This window comes from Candoia aspera, chromosome 1 (genome assembly GCF_035149785.1).
Source record: "Candoia aspera isolate rCanAsp1 chromosome 1, rCanAsp1.hap2, whole genome shotgun sequence".
NCBI lineage: Eukaryota > Metazoa > Chordata > Lepidosauria > Squamata > Boidae > Candoia > Candoia aspera.
In genome coordinates, this window is record NC_086153.1 from 222779930 (window position 1) to 222795579 (window position 15650).

Consider the following 15650-nt stretch of genomic DNA (forward strand, 5'->3'; position numbering starts at 1 on the left):
TTGCATTTTTCTTCTTGCCAACATGGCTTATTTACTTTTTTTTTTAACTAAAATAAGTCATACTGACAAATATTTTCTTGACTTTTCACAGTGATTGTCATTGAGAAGTCAAGAAAGCATGAATCAGGATAGGGTCTTCTGAAAAGCAAACAGCATGCCAAGATCAATTCTATTATTTCCTTGACTGTTGCCAATGAATATTTTATACAACTTTTAAATATTTGAAAATGTTGCAGCTACTTCTCAGTATTCCAAACAATGAAACCCTCTAGGCAATTTATCCATATGCCTTCACTGAAAACCACAACATGCTGGGAGTATGTCCTCATCTCAGAAGTCACCTCTCAACTTTGTACTGAGTCATTTCCTTCAACGAGTCCGAAGTCCATCATCCTTCACAAGTTTCAACCTCGTTTGGCCCCCTGCCTGTCTATACAGCCAGTGGGGCGGCAACAGAGAAACAATGCTACACTGTATGTTTAGTATAATGCTTCAGGCTCCCAAAAGGTTGTCTGGTTCAATACCAACCCTAACCCTCTGGAAAGGAATATATTTAGATCATCTGATTTTGCATCCAAATTGCAAATAAGGGGAATATTCATATGTGGAAAGGTTTGGACATCCTTTGTTCATATGATATTCATACTTTCTAACTACAGTGTTTTTTACATAAGTAAAACACAGGGTTTTAAAGGGGATGCGGTGGCACTGCGGGTTAAACCACTGAGCTGGTGAGCTTGCCGATCGGAAGGCCGGCGGTTCGAATCCGTGTGATGGGGTGAGCTCCCGTTGCTAGTCCCAGCTCCTGCCAACCTAGCAGTTCGAAAACATGCCAATGTGAGTAGATTAATAGGTACCGCTTCGGCGGGCAGGTAACGGCGTTCTGTGTAGTCATGCCGGCCACATGATCACGGAGGAAGTGTCTACGGACAAACGCCGGCTCTTCGGCTTTGAAACGGAGATGAGCGCTGCCCCCTAGAGTCGGACACGACTGGACTTAATGTCAAGGGAAACCTTTACCTTTACCTAAAACACAAAGCATTCACACAAATGATTTTTTTGTTGATTCTAAAAATCCAACTTCTACAACTCCAGTAATTTTTAATCTACTCTTCTGAGTCTGATTTTTTTCCTGATGTGTGCCTTTTCTTTGTGTTTTTAGAAGTCTCTGCAGTTTTTGAAGGAGGCACTTCCATTACCTACACATTCCAGGAACCTTATCCTGTAACTAAAAATGCAAGTTCTACATCTTCTGCCATTTATGTGGATACATCCACTTCCATGGAAAACATTGCTTTTACTTTCCTGACAGCACATGCTCCAAGCCTTCTGTTTTACATCAATGCCTCTTCTCATGACTATCTGGCTGTTATTTTGTCCAAGAATGGTAAGTGTGAATGCAAAGCTTTACAATTCAATGACAGTATAGGTTCACCAGAACCTACTAAGAAGGGAAGGGAAGGTTTGGATCCTGGTTGTATGAATACCTTCATCTGTTATTATGAATTTTAATTACTTGACTGATCAAATTTAGTTTTTACTCTTGAACTTCCATTCAAAACCATAACAGAATGTACTTTCCTGGAGAGCCGTATGGCTGAAGGTGAATAGTACCCTGATTTGCAGTTGCAGACAATGTATAATATTATTTGCATTTGGAAGAAATCCATTTGCTTCACATAACTTTCATGAGCATGCAGACATGCTCATCCTATGAAAATATATTTCCAGGTGAGTATACTTAAGTGTACAAGAGTGTTCATAGAAAGATTGACCCTTTGATTCCTTGACACAGCATCATATTTCTATATTTCTACTTTTCACATTTCTCTGGTATTAATTTTGTCTTAGTTACTTTGTTCTTTATTTGCTTTATCGTTTTTGTTGTTGTTGTTGTTGTTCTGTTTTACTTTGATTGGTGATGGTTTGATCTTGTTCTTTTATTTCTGTCATGATAAAATCACTGATCTGGAGAAACATGGTCATTTTATTAATCCAAAACTGGCAGGTTACAGTAAATTTCTTATCTCTTGCAACCAGAAGAGACCAGAGCAAGAACCACAGAGTTACATAGACCTGATATAGTAAGTTGATAAAAGACAGATTGTGCATGCCCACACACTAGCAAAAGAGCCCAAATAAAGCAATAATTTCTTTGCCACTGATAAGGAAACAAGAACCACAAGCACAGTGTATCTTTCATAATATACAAACATTATAGAGCATTCCTAGAAATGCAGCATAGTAGTTTTGATATGTAACTTGAGCCAAGATCCTAACTCTACAGTAACAAGCTGATCCTTCATTTACCGCAGGAAGAGATAAGGAGGTGAGGCTACACGTATCCTTGAGTTCTACCACCTCTGAAGGCATGAACCCTGTGACCAATTAGTCAGCAATAGGCACAGATTGATGTAATAATGAAAAATCCATTCTTCAGGCTGTTACATGAGAGTTAGAGAGAAGGACATCTGTGAATTTTAAGAAACATGTAGCAATACTACCTTTATATCCGTAAACATACAAAATACAGTAGTTCAACCTGTTTTATTCCAACCCCCCACACTTCCATGGAGTTTTCTATTGTTCTCTTCCATGTGTATTAGGTAGCCATAGACAAATCCACAAAATATCTACAAATGTTTGAAAACTTCTTGTATATGAGATATATAAAAAGCCTAATCTCCACACTCATGAACTGATTTGTCCCATGTTTTTTTTTGCAGCTAATTACTTATCCAACTATTAATCTTAAAAGTTCAGTATTGGTTGCATCTCAGGTGCAAAGAGCAGTGAGAAACTAATAAGCTTTCTTTCTGCCTTTACACTGAGTTTGAAGAAATTGCATTCATTGCAGGGGCCTTGCTTCAGAGGTGGGATGGGGGAAGGCAGATTCATGACAGCTATTTGCAGTTTTAAACACAAATAATATGCATATAATCCATGTTATCTTATCTTCAATTATTGTCTGCAAATCTGAATCAAAAGGACCCCCCTTCAGTGTAGAATGAGATGCAAGCTCCTAATAAATTTCACCACCACAGAGAAAGTTGCTCCATTTCATTACTTTCTTGGCAGCTCTTCAGCTTCTCAGATTTGTGTATTGAGACTCCAATATTTTTCCCTAACAAAACTTGAATCAGACTTCTGAGTAGGTCCAGAATATTTACCCTCAGTGGTGGAATTGCAAATATATAACACAGTCTTTCTTACAGGCAGTGCTTGGTTTTATCATCACTGACTTTCATCTATTTCCTGAAACATGCTTTCCAGTAATTCTTAGATCAGAAAAAATGTTATTTCAAATGCGTAATTAAGAGTTACCAGTATGGAGGTTCTGAATGCCAGGCTTAGATATCTGTCCCTCTATCTAACATGACAGGCAAAACTGGTGATGATTTTTGCCTTGAAGATCATAGCATTTTAACTTGTTATTAAGTTGCTCATCAGATGCCTTCCAATTTTCTGGACCTTGTCTTTTAACATTCCCTGAAATGAAATGAAAAATATTAAGATAATATATTATCTAGGAAATCTAAACTTCTGCAACACTTTGAACCAAAAAGTTGACTTAAACCATATCAAAATATTTTTCCATATGCAACAAAGCTAACAACACAGATTCTTACTGTATCAGTGTATAAGTCTTATATATCAATTAGAAGTCTTATATTATCTGACTCTTGATGCCTTTCATGAAAACAGCTTCTGCAGGATGAATGATTGCAGGTAGTATCTTCTGTAATTTTCTTGCCAAAGTAGCTATTAAAATCTTAGCATCAAAATTTAACAGAGATTTCAGACAATAATTCATTCACTGCAAAGGATCCTTGCTAGCCTTCAAAATTACACTGTTATATAGTATGAAGCTGATAGGGCTTTCTTTTCATTTGCATAATATCTCCAGAAGATACTTTCTCCTTGAATTGTTTATACCATTCTATGGCTATTCTATCTAATCTGGAAGCCTTTCTTTATTTTATTATATCAATAATATCATAGATTTCCTGCAATATTATGGGTGCAACCCAACAGACCTGGCTGTACATCCAAAGTTTCTGGAAGATTTATTATGCTGAAAAAAGCATGTATCTGATTATTAGCTATATTTACATACATAGGATATAAATTATAGATTTTTTTAAAAATCAGAATTAATTATAATTGGGGTAATTTGTTCCCCCAAAATCTCTTATTAAACATGCTGCTTTACTCTGCTAAAAATGTTTCCAACAATAACCCAACAATTTCCAGGTTTTGCTTCCTATTCACAATAAATTTGTTTGACTTGGTTTAAAAGATGTTCCATGTCTAAATCATATAATTAGTCCAATTCCAATTTAATAGAACTCAAAGCATGATATGTTTCCTGAGTGTGCTTTATGGTATATCCATTTGGTGCTTAATTAATTTCTAAGTCAAGTATCCTACATTGTGATTCATATATCTTTTTCTGCCAGAACACATTGGGTAAAATGCTTTAAATGTATCCCAAATACTCCCCAAATTAGTTGAACCTCTATTTATCTGGGGAAAAAAAGACTATTTATATTGTTGTTCACAAACTTCAAATCTTCCAGCAAGGATGTATTAAAAGGCCACTAACTGTGATATTTTTATCCAAAGTCAGTGGCATTACTGTGGGTGTATGATCAGAAATTAAAATTTAACCAGTGTTGCACATCTCAACCAAAGTAAGCATCAGGTGTGATATTAAAAATAATGCAGTCTTGAGCATGTGCTATGTGGGGTAGATTTAAAAAGCGTACTTTTGCCTGTTGGAAGTCAGCATTCCCCATGTGTCCACTAAATGAAATTCCTGGATGTATCTATAGAGAACATTGCAAGTTTGGGGGCTGATTTTCTTTTCTGAAATCTTATTCTGGTCTAATAATGGATCCAAGACTAAGTGAAAGACTCTGGCTCTGATCTACCTGTAACCCAAACTGATTAGCAAAACAATTATGTAAAATATTAGCTTTATCTGTGGTTGGACTATAAAAATGTATCCACTCAACCCAATAATTTCTATATTTGGCACTAAAATTATACAATGACCTTCAAAATCTAATTTTGTTGTTGTTGTTGTTCAAATATAAAATTAAATATGTCACCAAAAATGCCACTCTTCTGGCAGATTTGAAATTTTTACTTATAGACATTTACTGAATCCATTTTTGCAGTAGAAGATTTGTCTCATTTGCAATAATATTTGTTTATTGCTTTTTTAAAAAAAACTGACTCCATCAACTTCAATTAAAAAAAAAATCTTACTTCTTTTAACTATTTTCCCGACCTATAATGTCTCATGACGACATGTGATTTTTATGTTTTAAATGTATTAGTGTAGCGACCACATTGAATTACAAATAAGTCTAATTTACAAATAACCAAAATTCAAAGTATGTAAACAGTATGTAATGTATTGTTGCAACAATAACAACAAAAGCCCACCTATCTTATCAATATGTAAGTTAGAAAAATGTGTCATAAAAAAGCAAGAATTAAAAAATGGAGAGGACTCCAAATGGCTAGCTATTAATTAAAAAAATGAAAATATTGGAAAATAAAATCAAAGCATACCAAAAAAACCCAACTCCTCTCTCCCTCTGAAGCTTCTGCTAGATAAGGAAAAATGACAAGACCAAAGGAAGATAAAAACAAAATTCTCTGTTTCTGAGAGGCCCATTGACCCTCCAAATGAATAATTTCTGAGCAGACTGGTGTGGAATGTCTGCATCTACTTTTATAGCCTTCTGTTGTTTGAAATGATAAACAGATTTTTCAGGCTGATAAAATTTCTTCACACCAATTTCCAAGGATAAAAGAAATATTGCAGAATTCTCTCTGGTCATTAGATGAGTTCTGTAGAATTCTCTCTGCTTCTGAATTACTCTGAAAGGTAGATCAAAAAGCAACATAAGTTTCTTTCCCTCATGTTCCAAATTTGTTACTATTCCAGCGGCTTGTAATATTTTGTCTTGATCAGATCTCCAAAGAAGTTCAGTGAGAAAAGGAGCTGTAGATTGTGAAAACTTGTTTCTAGGTGGCACTAAATAGGCTTCCTCTGAAGTTACAGCACAGTCTTTCTGAAATAATTCCCAGAAATATTTTAATAGCTTCTATTAAATTCTCTTCATTCTGAAAATAGGAGAATGCAAGTAAACACCCTTTTTCCTGCTTTTTTTGGCCTTGGATGCAATCTCAGCCTTCTTGCCTAAAGACCAGCTCTTTAGTTATTGTTATGTCTCAAGCAGTTAAAGCTGCAATTAATTTCTCATTTGTTTCCAACTTAGCTTTTTGATCTTTTAACTGCTTCTTGATCTTGCTGTATCTCTGCTCAGCCTTCTCAGCAAATTCTGCAAATTGCCAATGTAGTGAATTTAATATATAAGAATCACAAAGTGTTTATTTTGTGAAGAATAGCATCAGTTAGAATTTTTGGTGTAAACATAGCTGTCTGTATATCTCACATCACAATCAGGGGGCCCACTTGAGTTCCCATCTGGTGAGGTGGAGTAAATAATTTCTTCCTTGAAGCTTTACATCCTAATTCTGTAACAACCTGTCCAGAAGCTAAGGCTGGGGATGGGGAGTTTGTGTAAGTTTGTGCAGTAGGAAGAGAAGAAGAAGGCTGCTTCCTAGTTTTATAAGCCATTATAGGTAATCCTCACTTACCGACCACTCATTCAGCAACAGTTTGAAGTTACAACAGCAATGAATGAGGAGATTTATGACCGGCCCTTGAAGCTGCAGCATTGCAGCATCCCCATGGTCACACAATCGTGATTTGGGTGCTTGGCAACTGACATGCATTTATGGTGGCTGCAGCATCCTATGGTCACATGATTGCCATTTGCAACCTTCAAAGCCAACTTCTGACAAGTCAATGGTGAAGCTGGCAGAAAGTTGCAAGTCATGGTCACATGACATTGTGCTTAACAACCATGGGTGATTCACTTAACGACTACAGCCAGAACTGACAAACTGACATTGTAAGTCTGGCACAATCGTGTGATGTTTCACTTTGCGACTGCATGGCTTGGCGACAGAGTTGCTGGTCCCAATTGTGGTTGGTAAGTGCAAACTACCTGTATCGTCTTCCCAAAATAATTGGAAGCACCCCTTTAAAGATCTGCACCACCTTATTCTTCTTATGCCGTCAATTTGTTCACAAAGCACACAATCTGCTGAAAAGGTAATAATGAAAGATATCACTTACTCTTCCATAGTATTTTCAAAAGATTGCCATGTGGAAAAAGAAGACAAACACTAAAATGAATGTGGCTTTTTCTGCATACCACCTAATATGCACATATTGTTCTGTGAATCTTTCCTTAGTATAGCATTTTTTGAAAACAGTGTTACTAATTTGTTTTTTGTGCAAACTTGTCCCTAAAATGAACCTTTCAGTACACATTTTTGAGCTGCCAAATGCATGGCAGGATCCAGAAATTCAGAAGAGTGCAGATTTTGTCACAAAAAGGCATTCTGCATCATTGTTCAGAAACTGAAGAGACTACTCCCCTTTCATAAAGGCCTTTCCGTTGTTGGAGAATTTCTTCACGTGAAAGTAATACTACTTTCTGTTCAAATGATACTGATGTCACCAATATCCATCCTGCAATAGTGCATTCTCACATCATAGAGTGACTGAAAGGGTAATATGGAATAAGAATAATATGGTACAGATACGATAGCCATTTATTTTGCTCTCAAGTGGGATACTGGGTAGGTACATGATGAAGAACATGAGTCAGATTATCTGCTTAATGTCTAGAACTGTAGGCAGAAATCTATCAATGAGATAACTGCCCTGACGAATCAGTTCCATGTGCCCCAGTGTCACCTTCTCTTGCACAATATGAAGCTCCTTTATTCTTTTGTAGTTGGCCTTGGTTTGTATCAGTTTGTTAACTCCTGCTAAAGTGAGCTTCCTATTTGATCACCATCTGAGATCAGCTCCAGATCCTGGTTTGCTAAAAAGAAACACTTATTAACTTGTAAGATAGTTATTCTGTAAATATAGTATGTGTAGGATAATCCTATGCTCAAACATAGTAAAGTCCCTTTGGCTCAGTGAGGCTTCCTGCCACATTTGGGATAATTTGGGATGGGGGTATATTATATAGTGTAGAAGGAAATGATGGGAAAGGAAGCTCATGGCTGAGCACAGTTAAGTCTTATGCTGGCATTGGGTCTTAGTGTTAGGGATTGAAAAACGGCTATGAGTGAACTGTGTTTATTATTATCAACACCGTGAACAAGTTGCTTAGAATATTTAGGTGGTGCTTCTAATGCTGACAACAGCAGAAGATTTAAGTGTGAAGCTGTGAAAAATGTGCAAATCAAGAGCTCCCAAAATGTGCACCACACTTTTTGAACTTTTCTAATCTTAATAATTAGCATTCTGAATCCCTGAGTATGCAAGATAAATGTCAAAAGGCCACCTCTTAGTCAAACGCTCTGCTTGGTAGACATTTTAGAATGCATGGCATGTAAAGCTGAATTCATAGAGACTTTTTTCCTACTTATAGCACTGCAGGTTAGTGAAGGGCCAGGAGATGTACAGAAGATTCAAACACAGCAGCCAAGAGACTGTAATTGGATTAGAAAAAGAGAGGAAAAAGCAATTCAAGCAGTCTGCAGGTAATCTGCACATTGCATTCTGGTAGCCCCACATGTTCGTGTATGCTGTTTGGTATAAAACCCATTTAACAGTGATCTTCAGCTATAGGCAGCAGAGGACAGCTGGAAAATGTCTCCCACCTTATTAACAGTAGGCAGCGGAGGGCAACTGGAATAAGCCTCCCTCCCCTCTTTTTATACAGTATATGCATCCCAAGCAATATATTGGATATGACAGGCCATTTGTCTTCATGATACTACTGTTTCTCAAAAGGCCTGCTTTGGCCTGGCTGTGAGCACCTTGCTGAAAGCCCCATAGAGAACATCTCTCTAAGGTGCTTTGTTTTATGAAACACACAACATACTACTTTTGAAAGAATGGTGGAGGGGGAGGAAAGCATACTGCTTTATAGATTTGTGGTGATCCTGATCCTGATCTTAATGGAAGTGATTAAAGCTTGGAAGAAGGGTTCTGTTTTTCCACAAGAGTAACTGCTATTCAGTCTGAGGAGTAAAAAGAATAAGAGAAAAAAAAAAGGGGGGGGGTAAAATATCAGGAGAATCCAAAGAAGGGTCTGCTAATTAAAGAGCACTTTTCCCAGCCAGCATTTCCATGAAAGAGATAGTTTGTTTAAAAGAAGAGCAAATGGTAAAGGCATTGCACTGCTCTGTAACATCAAGACTCAGTGGTATTCCAGGAACATAATTCACATTGAGTGGCATTGATAATAACCGGCCACATCCAGCAGGAGATGATTTAGTGTTAATGCTCCACAGTTCTTCTTTCTGTATTCCTACCAGCAATAAATCACTGCAAAAAGCTTTCCATGCAAATTTTAATAACACATACAGAATACACCATGTTACTAATCACTTCACTAATGTTATCCTTCCTTCTTCACTCAACACCTTCACTAATTATTTTGTCCTCTTTAGCAATCACTCATGCATGTGTGATGATGCAATGAGGAAGCGTGGTCACCCTTTTAAATAAGCTACTAAAACACTTGAATGTTGTGTATTGTTATGCTAAGATGGCATACCAGATGGTTTTCCTTTCCCTTAGCTAATATGGCCTACAAAAAGAAAATAGATTTCAATATCAGGAGTTGGCAAAGGGGTCCCTGACAGTGATATAGATCTCGTTCACCCTTAAAAAGAATCATGGGATCCTAGCATTGGAAAGGGACATTTAGGTTCTTGTTCCTGCTCCATGCAAGTGTCCGAACTGAAACATTGGCATCAATACATCCAATGACATGAAGCCCATCATCTTGGATAATGAATTCAACAAGTGTTTTCCAGGTCATATTTTCAAGTTGTTGCTCGTGTTAGGAAGTTTTTCTCTAACATTCATCCAGAATCTGCCTTTATGTAATGCAACTTAAATTCTGTGTCTTTCACTCTGAGATGACAGAGAACAGATCTTGACCTTCTCTATGATGCTGTGGGTCAATGGTAGTGCTAAGCACTGTCTGCTATCCCTTGAGATGATAAGCATTCTCTGAAAAAAATAGTTGGGAGTAAAACTGATAAGATTTCCATGTACCCAGAGTTTCTCACACTGGAAGGGAAAAGTTGAAATGGGCTAAGATGTTGGCAGGAGGAGGAGAGCTGGTGTTGCAAAGTTTTGGAGCTGGAGAAGATCATGGCTAGCAAACTAAGTTGGATTTAGGCAGTTTCAGCTGCTGAAGATCTTCAGGTTTCATGGTGGACTGAAGACCATCAAAGAGTTCCAGAGTGACCACCAAATGTGGGAGAGGACTATACTTCAAGCAATCATGTATATATGAGCAGAGGGAAGAAGAGGATCAGAAGAAGTCCCAAGAAGACCAGCATTCTACTAGCCACAAAAAAATTGCCAGCTAAGGTAATTAATGTCCTTGATTAACTCTAAGGGAGGAATTTGGGCATAGTTACACACGTAGGAACATTCTGGAATAAACACACTGACATACAGTAGTAGCGGAAGTACTACCTTTAAAGGTAGAGAAAAGCAAAGCTAGAAAGTGTAACAATAAAATTGTAAATCAAGTTGTCACATTCTAACCTCTTCTGAAGTTTTTGCAGGCAGGGTAGGAGTGAGGAGAACCATTTATCCACTTAAGCCAGCTGCAGCTTATATAACTAGCCTTGGAAAGAGAAACCAATGCTTTTTATCTTTGATTTATGTCATGAACAAAGTTCACAAGATGGCTTCTGCATCCTGGAGTTTCTCTGACTGGAACTTGAGAACCTAACTCAGACACCTTTTAGGTGTTTTAAAACTGTGACAGAAAGTGTTTGAAAAATGTTATCATATTCCCCCTCTCAAAGCTAAGCATTAACTTTAATGCATAGAATTTAGTTTCTAATCCCCTAATTATCTTTGTTGCTATTCTCTAAACCTGTTCCAGGTTGTCATGGATCCTTTTTAAGGTGTGATGCCTAGAACTTGGTAGAGAACTTGAGTAGTCCAACACAGGCTAAAGTGGAACAATCACTTCCTATAATTTTACTATTGATGCAGACTAATATTGCATTTTCCCTTTTTTTGCAATCATATCATACTAAGAATTCATGCTCAGTTTGTAATCAACTGCTATTACAATGCTTTTTTAATTGCAAAACTAGGTATCCTCCATTCTGTACTGGTGCATTTGATTTCTGCTTTTTTACTATTGTCTTTGTTAAATTTAATTCCATTAATCTCAGCACATTTCTCTAATATTTCAGGATCATTCTGAACTTTCTGTCTTCTTGGATATTAGTTACCCCAGCAAATGCTATGACATCTGCAAATTTGATAAGTATTCCATGCATTTCTTCTTCCAACTTATTAATAAAAATGTTGAAGACCACAGGGCTCAGAACTGAACCTTGTGGCACCCCACTTGATATCTCACTTCAGTTTGAGATAAAATAACTTACCTTGAAAAGCAAAATAATAATAAAAAAGTGCCTGCCAAAATAGTCACTGGAAACTATTAAATTATGTTTTGCCATACAAGCAACAATATTGGAACATATAAAACTATTACATCCCCATTGTCTATAGCTTGGACACCTTATGATTATTGAATTACCTTTAGTCTGTCCAACAGAATGGGAAGGTGGGCTTGGCAATAATGTGGAAGTATTAAATAGAGACCAACTGCATTAGAAAGTAAAGCTAGTGTTTAAAACCTTACATATATCTCTTAGAACTGTTGCACATGACGTAGACAAGATTATTAGTCGTCATAAGTGAAAGCATGCTTATCCACTTTAACCTTACTTTTTAAAATCAGCTGCAACACTAGAAAGGGAGATATTTAGATTTATAGACATTTAATCTACTTATATTATAGATGATGAAAGACATGAAAATCCCTTATAGACTGTGCTGACCCTGAAAGACAGTTCTGTATAAGCCATTTTTGCAGGAAAGAATTGACCAGTTATTTTTAAAGATTTACATACCCAACTCCATTGCAATTCCACAGAACACTTTGCATTAGACAAAGAGGAGGCTTGCTTCATAGTTTGTACTGAGAAATTTTCATAAGTATGTACTGTATTTGACTGTTTCATAAGAAGTCAGACTCCACAGGTAATCGACTCTACCATTCTGACATTAAGCAAACAATCAAATGCAATACATGGATGCTGCCAGGCAGATCAAATGTCGAAGATAGCTGATCAAGCTAGAAGAATCTACCAAGTATGGGGATATGTATTCTAAAATGAATTTTGTTGAATTCATTGCACAGGAAAATTGCCAAGTACTGATTGCTTTATTCCTATTCAGCTTATACTGTATATGTATGTAAGTGTGTGTGTGTGTGTGTGTAGATACAGATACAGATAAAGATAGATATGAAGCTACATGCTAAGATCCTCCCTGAAGTCCCCTACAGTGGCCTGGAATTTGAGCACAGGGCTCTTCATTCCAATATTATACACTGATGTGCTGATGTGATGAGCTCCAGTATCCTATCAAGCAATGGTAACATTAAAAACAACCCCCAATCCAGCCTGACAGAAACTCATCTGATCTCTCAAAAAGTAAATTTGAATTCAGGGATTAGTGAGGATATCATTAAAAATCCTCACTAATTCCTGAATTCAAATTTACTTATAGTAAATTTACTTATAGTCCTCCCTCACATTTGGTGGTCACTTGGGAACTCTTTGGTGGTCTCCATTATTAATAACCAAGAGCCAGTTATTGAAGCAGTGCACCTCCTTTCAACGCTTCTGAAGTATATAAGGCAAAAGATGGCACCACAGAGAAAGAATCTGCTTTAATAGAGGACTGAAGCTGGCTGAAGAAGGAGCATGTGCTCGACTCACATGGTTTCAGGCTGCTCATATTATCTCAGCATCAGGCTGCTCGTATTATCTCATTTGGAAAGGAGCAACACTGTAGAAAAGATGGTGTGCCCTGATTCCTATATTGTTTCCCATTCACCATGGTGTATTTGAGTACTGGGAGTTGACATTCAGAAACATCTGGAGAGCCAAAGGATGCCAAAGAACCATTCACACTATAGTAATGTAAGTACTGATTCTGTTTATCATGTCTATCTGTTTTGTATGTTTTGAGAGACTTCTTGCAGAGAATTTGAGCAGCTGAGTACTTATTTCATGCTCCAAAGGGAGATTTGAGCTACAATATACCTAGGGTTCAGTTTCCTTGAACTTATTAGGTCCTACCATCAGGTAGACATAAATTATATTGTCATGTTGGACCATCTATGTTGAGGTGTGGCCCTCCCTTGCTATCACTTACGATTTTTATTGTGACGGAATGGGAAATTATTGAAGGCGGTTAATCACATTAACTGGATTTAAGTACATTGTTTCTAAGTTAACTTCAATTAAACAAAATATAGTTAATTTCAGCCTCACTCATTTCTTTTCCTGGCCCTACAGTTACTTTTATATAGCTTCTTTAGTTCCCAGGTTAAGGTTGTCAAAAAGCAAGAAAGACTTCTGTGAGAAAAAAGAATGTATGAGAGATGGGAGGAAAATGTAGATTAGATATTACATATTGCATGACCTTTGTGTTAGAATCTTGATATAGTTATACAGAAATAAAACAGAAATGCACAGACTTTATTTGTTGGAATTACATTTTTACAAAGTATATCAGCAGCATTTATGGGGAGCAGGGAAAGGGGGAGACAAATGACAAAAACTGCTGCATCAGTGTAACACAAGCTCCACCCTTTTGTAGTAAGTTGTGGCATTGCATACCTGCAAGAAACGGTTAGAACTCACAGTAATATTGTTTTCATCATTTTGACAACAGGGACATGGACAACTGTGATCTAAAAGCACTGGACTGATTTGTGACACAGTTATTAGAGGATGAGAAGACAAATTATTGACTTCTTTTTTTTTCTAGAATGCACACATGAAAACACTGCAGTAAAATCTAAAACCCATTCACATTTCTAGGAATGGGTTTAAAAAGTGTAAATATAGCCAATCCGTACCACCCCAGTTCATTAGCAACCCAGATAAGTGCTTACAACTAGAATGCAAACACACAAAAAGTGCTGCATTAAACAACAATAAGCACAAATTATGCATTATGAAAAATATGTATAAGATGCAATACTTAAAAGGAGAAATAAACACTAGAAATATGTCCATGCCAGTATACTATTATGCATGCATTAGGGCAAATGTGCACAAGTATATGTGATTTTTGAGGGAGGAGGTGGTTGGTGCTGGATTTTTTTGTTTTTGTTTTTGTTGTTTTTGTATGACCCACATCCTCCTTTGATTGTAAAGTGCTGTAAAAACAGGACTGAATGAATTTAGGGGTAACAAGATGAGAAACTGAGTGAAAGAGAAATTTAACAGATTTGCTCATTCATATTCAGTTATTCTATGAACAGCTGTTAGTTTGTTTTGGTACAAAACCCAAACAAAGATGAAATATTACACAATAGAGATTTACAATTCACACCTTTGCAAACATTTTCTCCCTTATGCATGGAGCTATGGGCAAAATATTTACCTTGTCTTTGATCAAATACACAGCAGCTGGATGAAACAGCTTTGCGGGTTTCATTCACCTGCCAGTTGACCAACCCTAGGTCGACAATCTTGGAATACACTTATTGGTTTCATATTTAATTAGAAAAGCTACAAAATAAACTGGTAATGATTCTCAGAAATTATCTGTCTAATAACTTGGCAGCAGTACATATTCCATGTATTGTAATGTGCTGAAAGATATGGTGCCAAAGGCAGGTTGACAAACCAACCAACCAATGACTGGAAGAAAACTCCCAAACCCATAATTTGAAAATTGCTTTAATTGCACAACGGGATAGAAAAGATCCAAAAATTAAAATAAATTGTACACATACTCTTATTAGAGGCATAAAGTCATATAGAACTCTAATCAGTTAGAAAATCTGAATTCATGAATGCACAAAAAAAGTCATTTGGTACTTGTTCTGTAATGTATTTAAATGGAACAATTAGGCTTTGCAAGAATATTGTTATAAATTCTTTGCTGTTTTCGGGGAGATGAAAGACGATTATTGATCATGATAACCTAAATGTGATTGTTATTTTGTATAACAAGGTTTCCAGGAGTTAATCTGGTTAAGGGTGACTTTGCTTATTGTAGCTTGGAATAGTGCTGTACATTTTTTCTATTCATTTTGATGAAAGAGATTGAGCTTGCTTGCAACATTCCTTTCTAAGAAGGCAGCTTCAGTGAAATTCCCAAGGATGGAATGTGGATTTGTTTGTTTGTTTGTTTGTTTATTTATTTAACTATGAGATGGGCAAGTGGTGTACATGAATGTCCTGAATTTCATTGTACAGTTAATTCACCAGTGCTGTTCAGCAGCCAGGTTTCCATAAATCCCAAGTGAAGACATTAGAAACGAACCCGTTTCATTTTGTTTTGTTTTGAGAAGGAAGTATAGACAACCAGGGAAGATCCAGAGTGGAATAGAAAACAGCACACCAGCAATGGCACCCCTTGCCACCTCCAACAATAACAGAAGCACAAAAAATGGGTTAACTTTCAA

The 15650-nt window shown here is 36.7% G+C and overlaps 1 protein-coding gene across 1 annotated transcript in view; it reads left to right on the forward strand.

Moving 5' to 3' along the window:
* Positions 1 to 15650, forward strand: part of CNTNAP5 (contactin associated protein family member 5) — a 317159-nt gene that overhangs the window by 265744 nt on the left and 35765 nt on the right. Inside the window, exon 19 of the mRNA XM_063309182.1 lies at positions 1163 to 1387. Coding sequence (XP_063165252.1) covers positions 1163 to 1387 — 225 coding nt within the window. The remainder of the gene's footprint in view (positions 1 to 1162; positions 1388 to 15650) is intronic.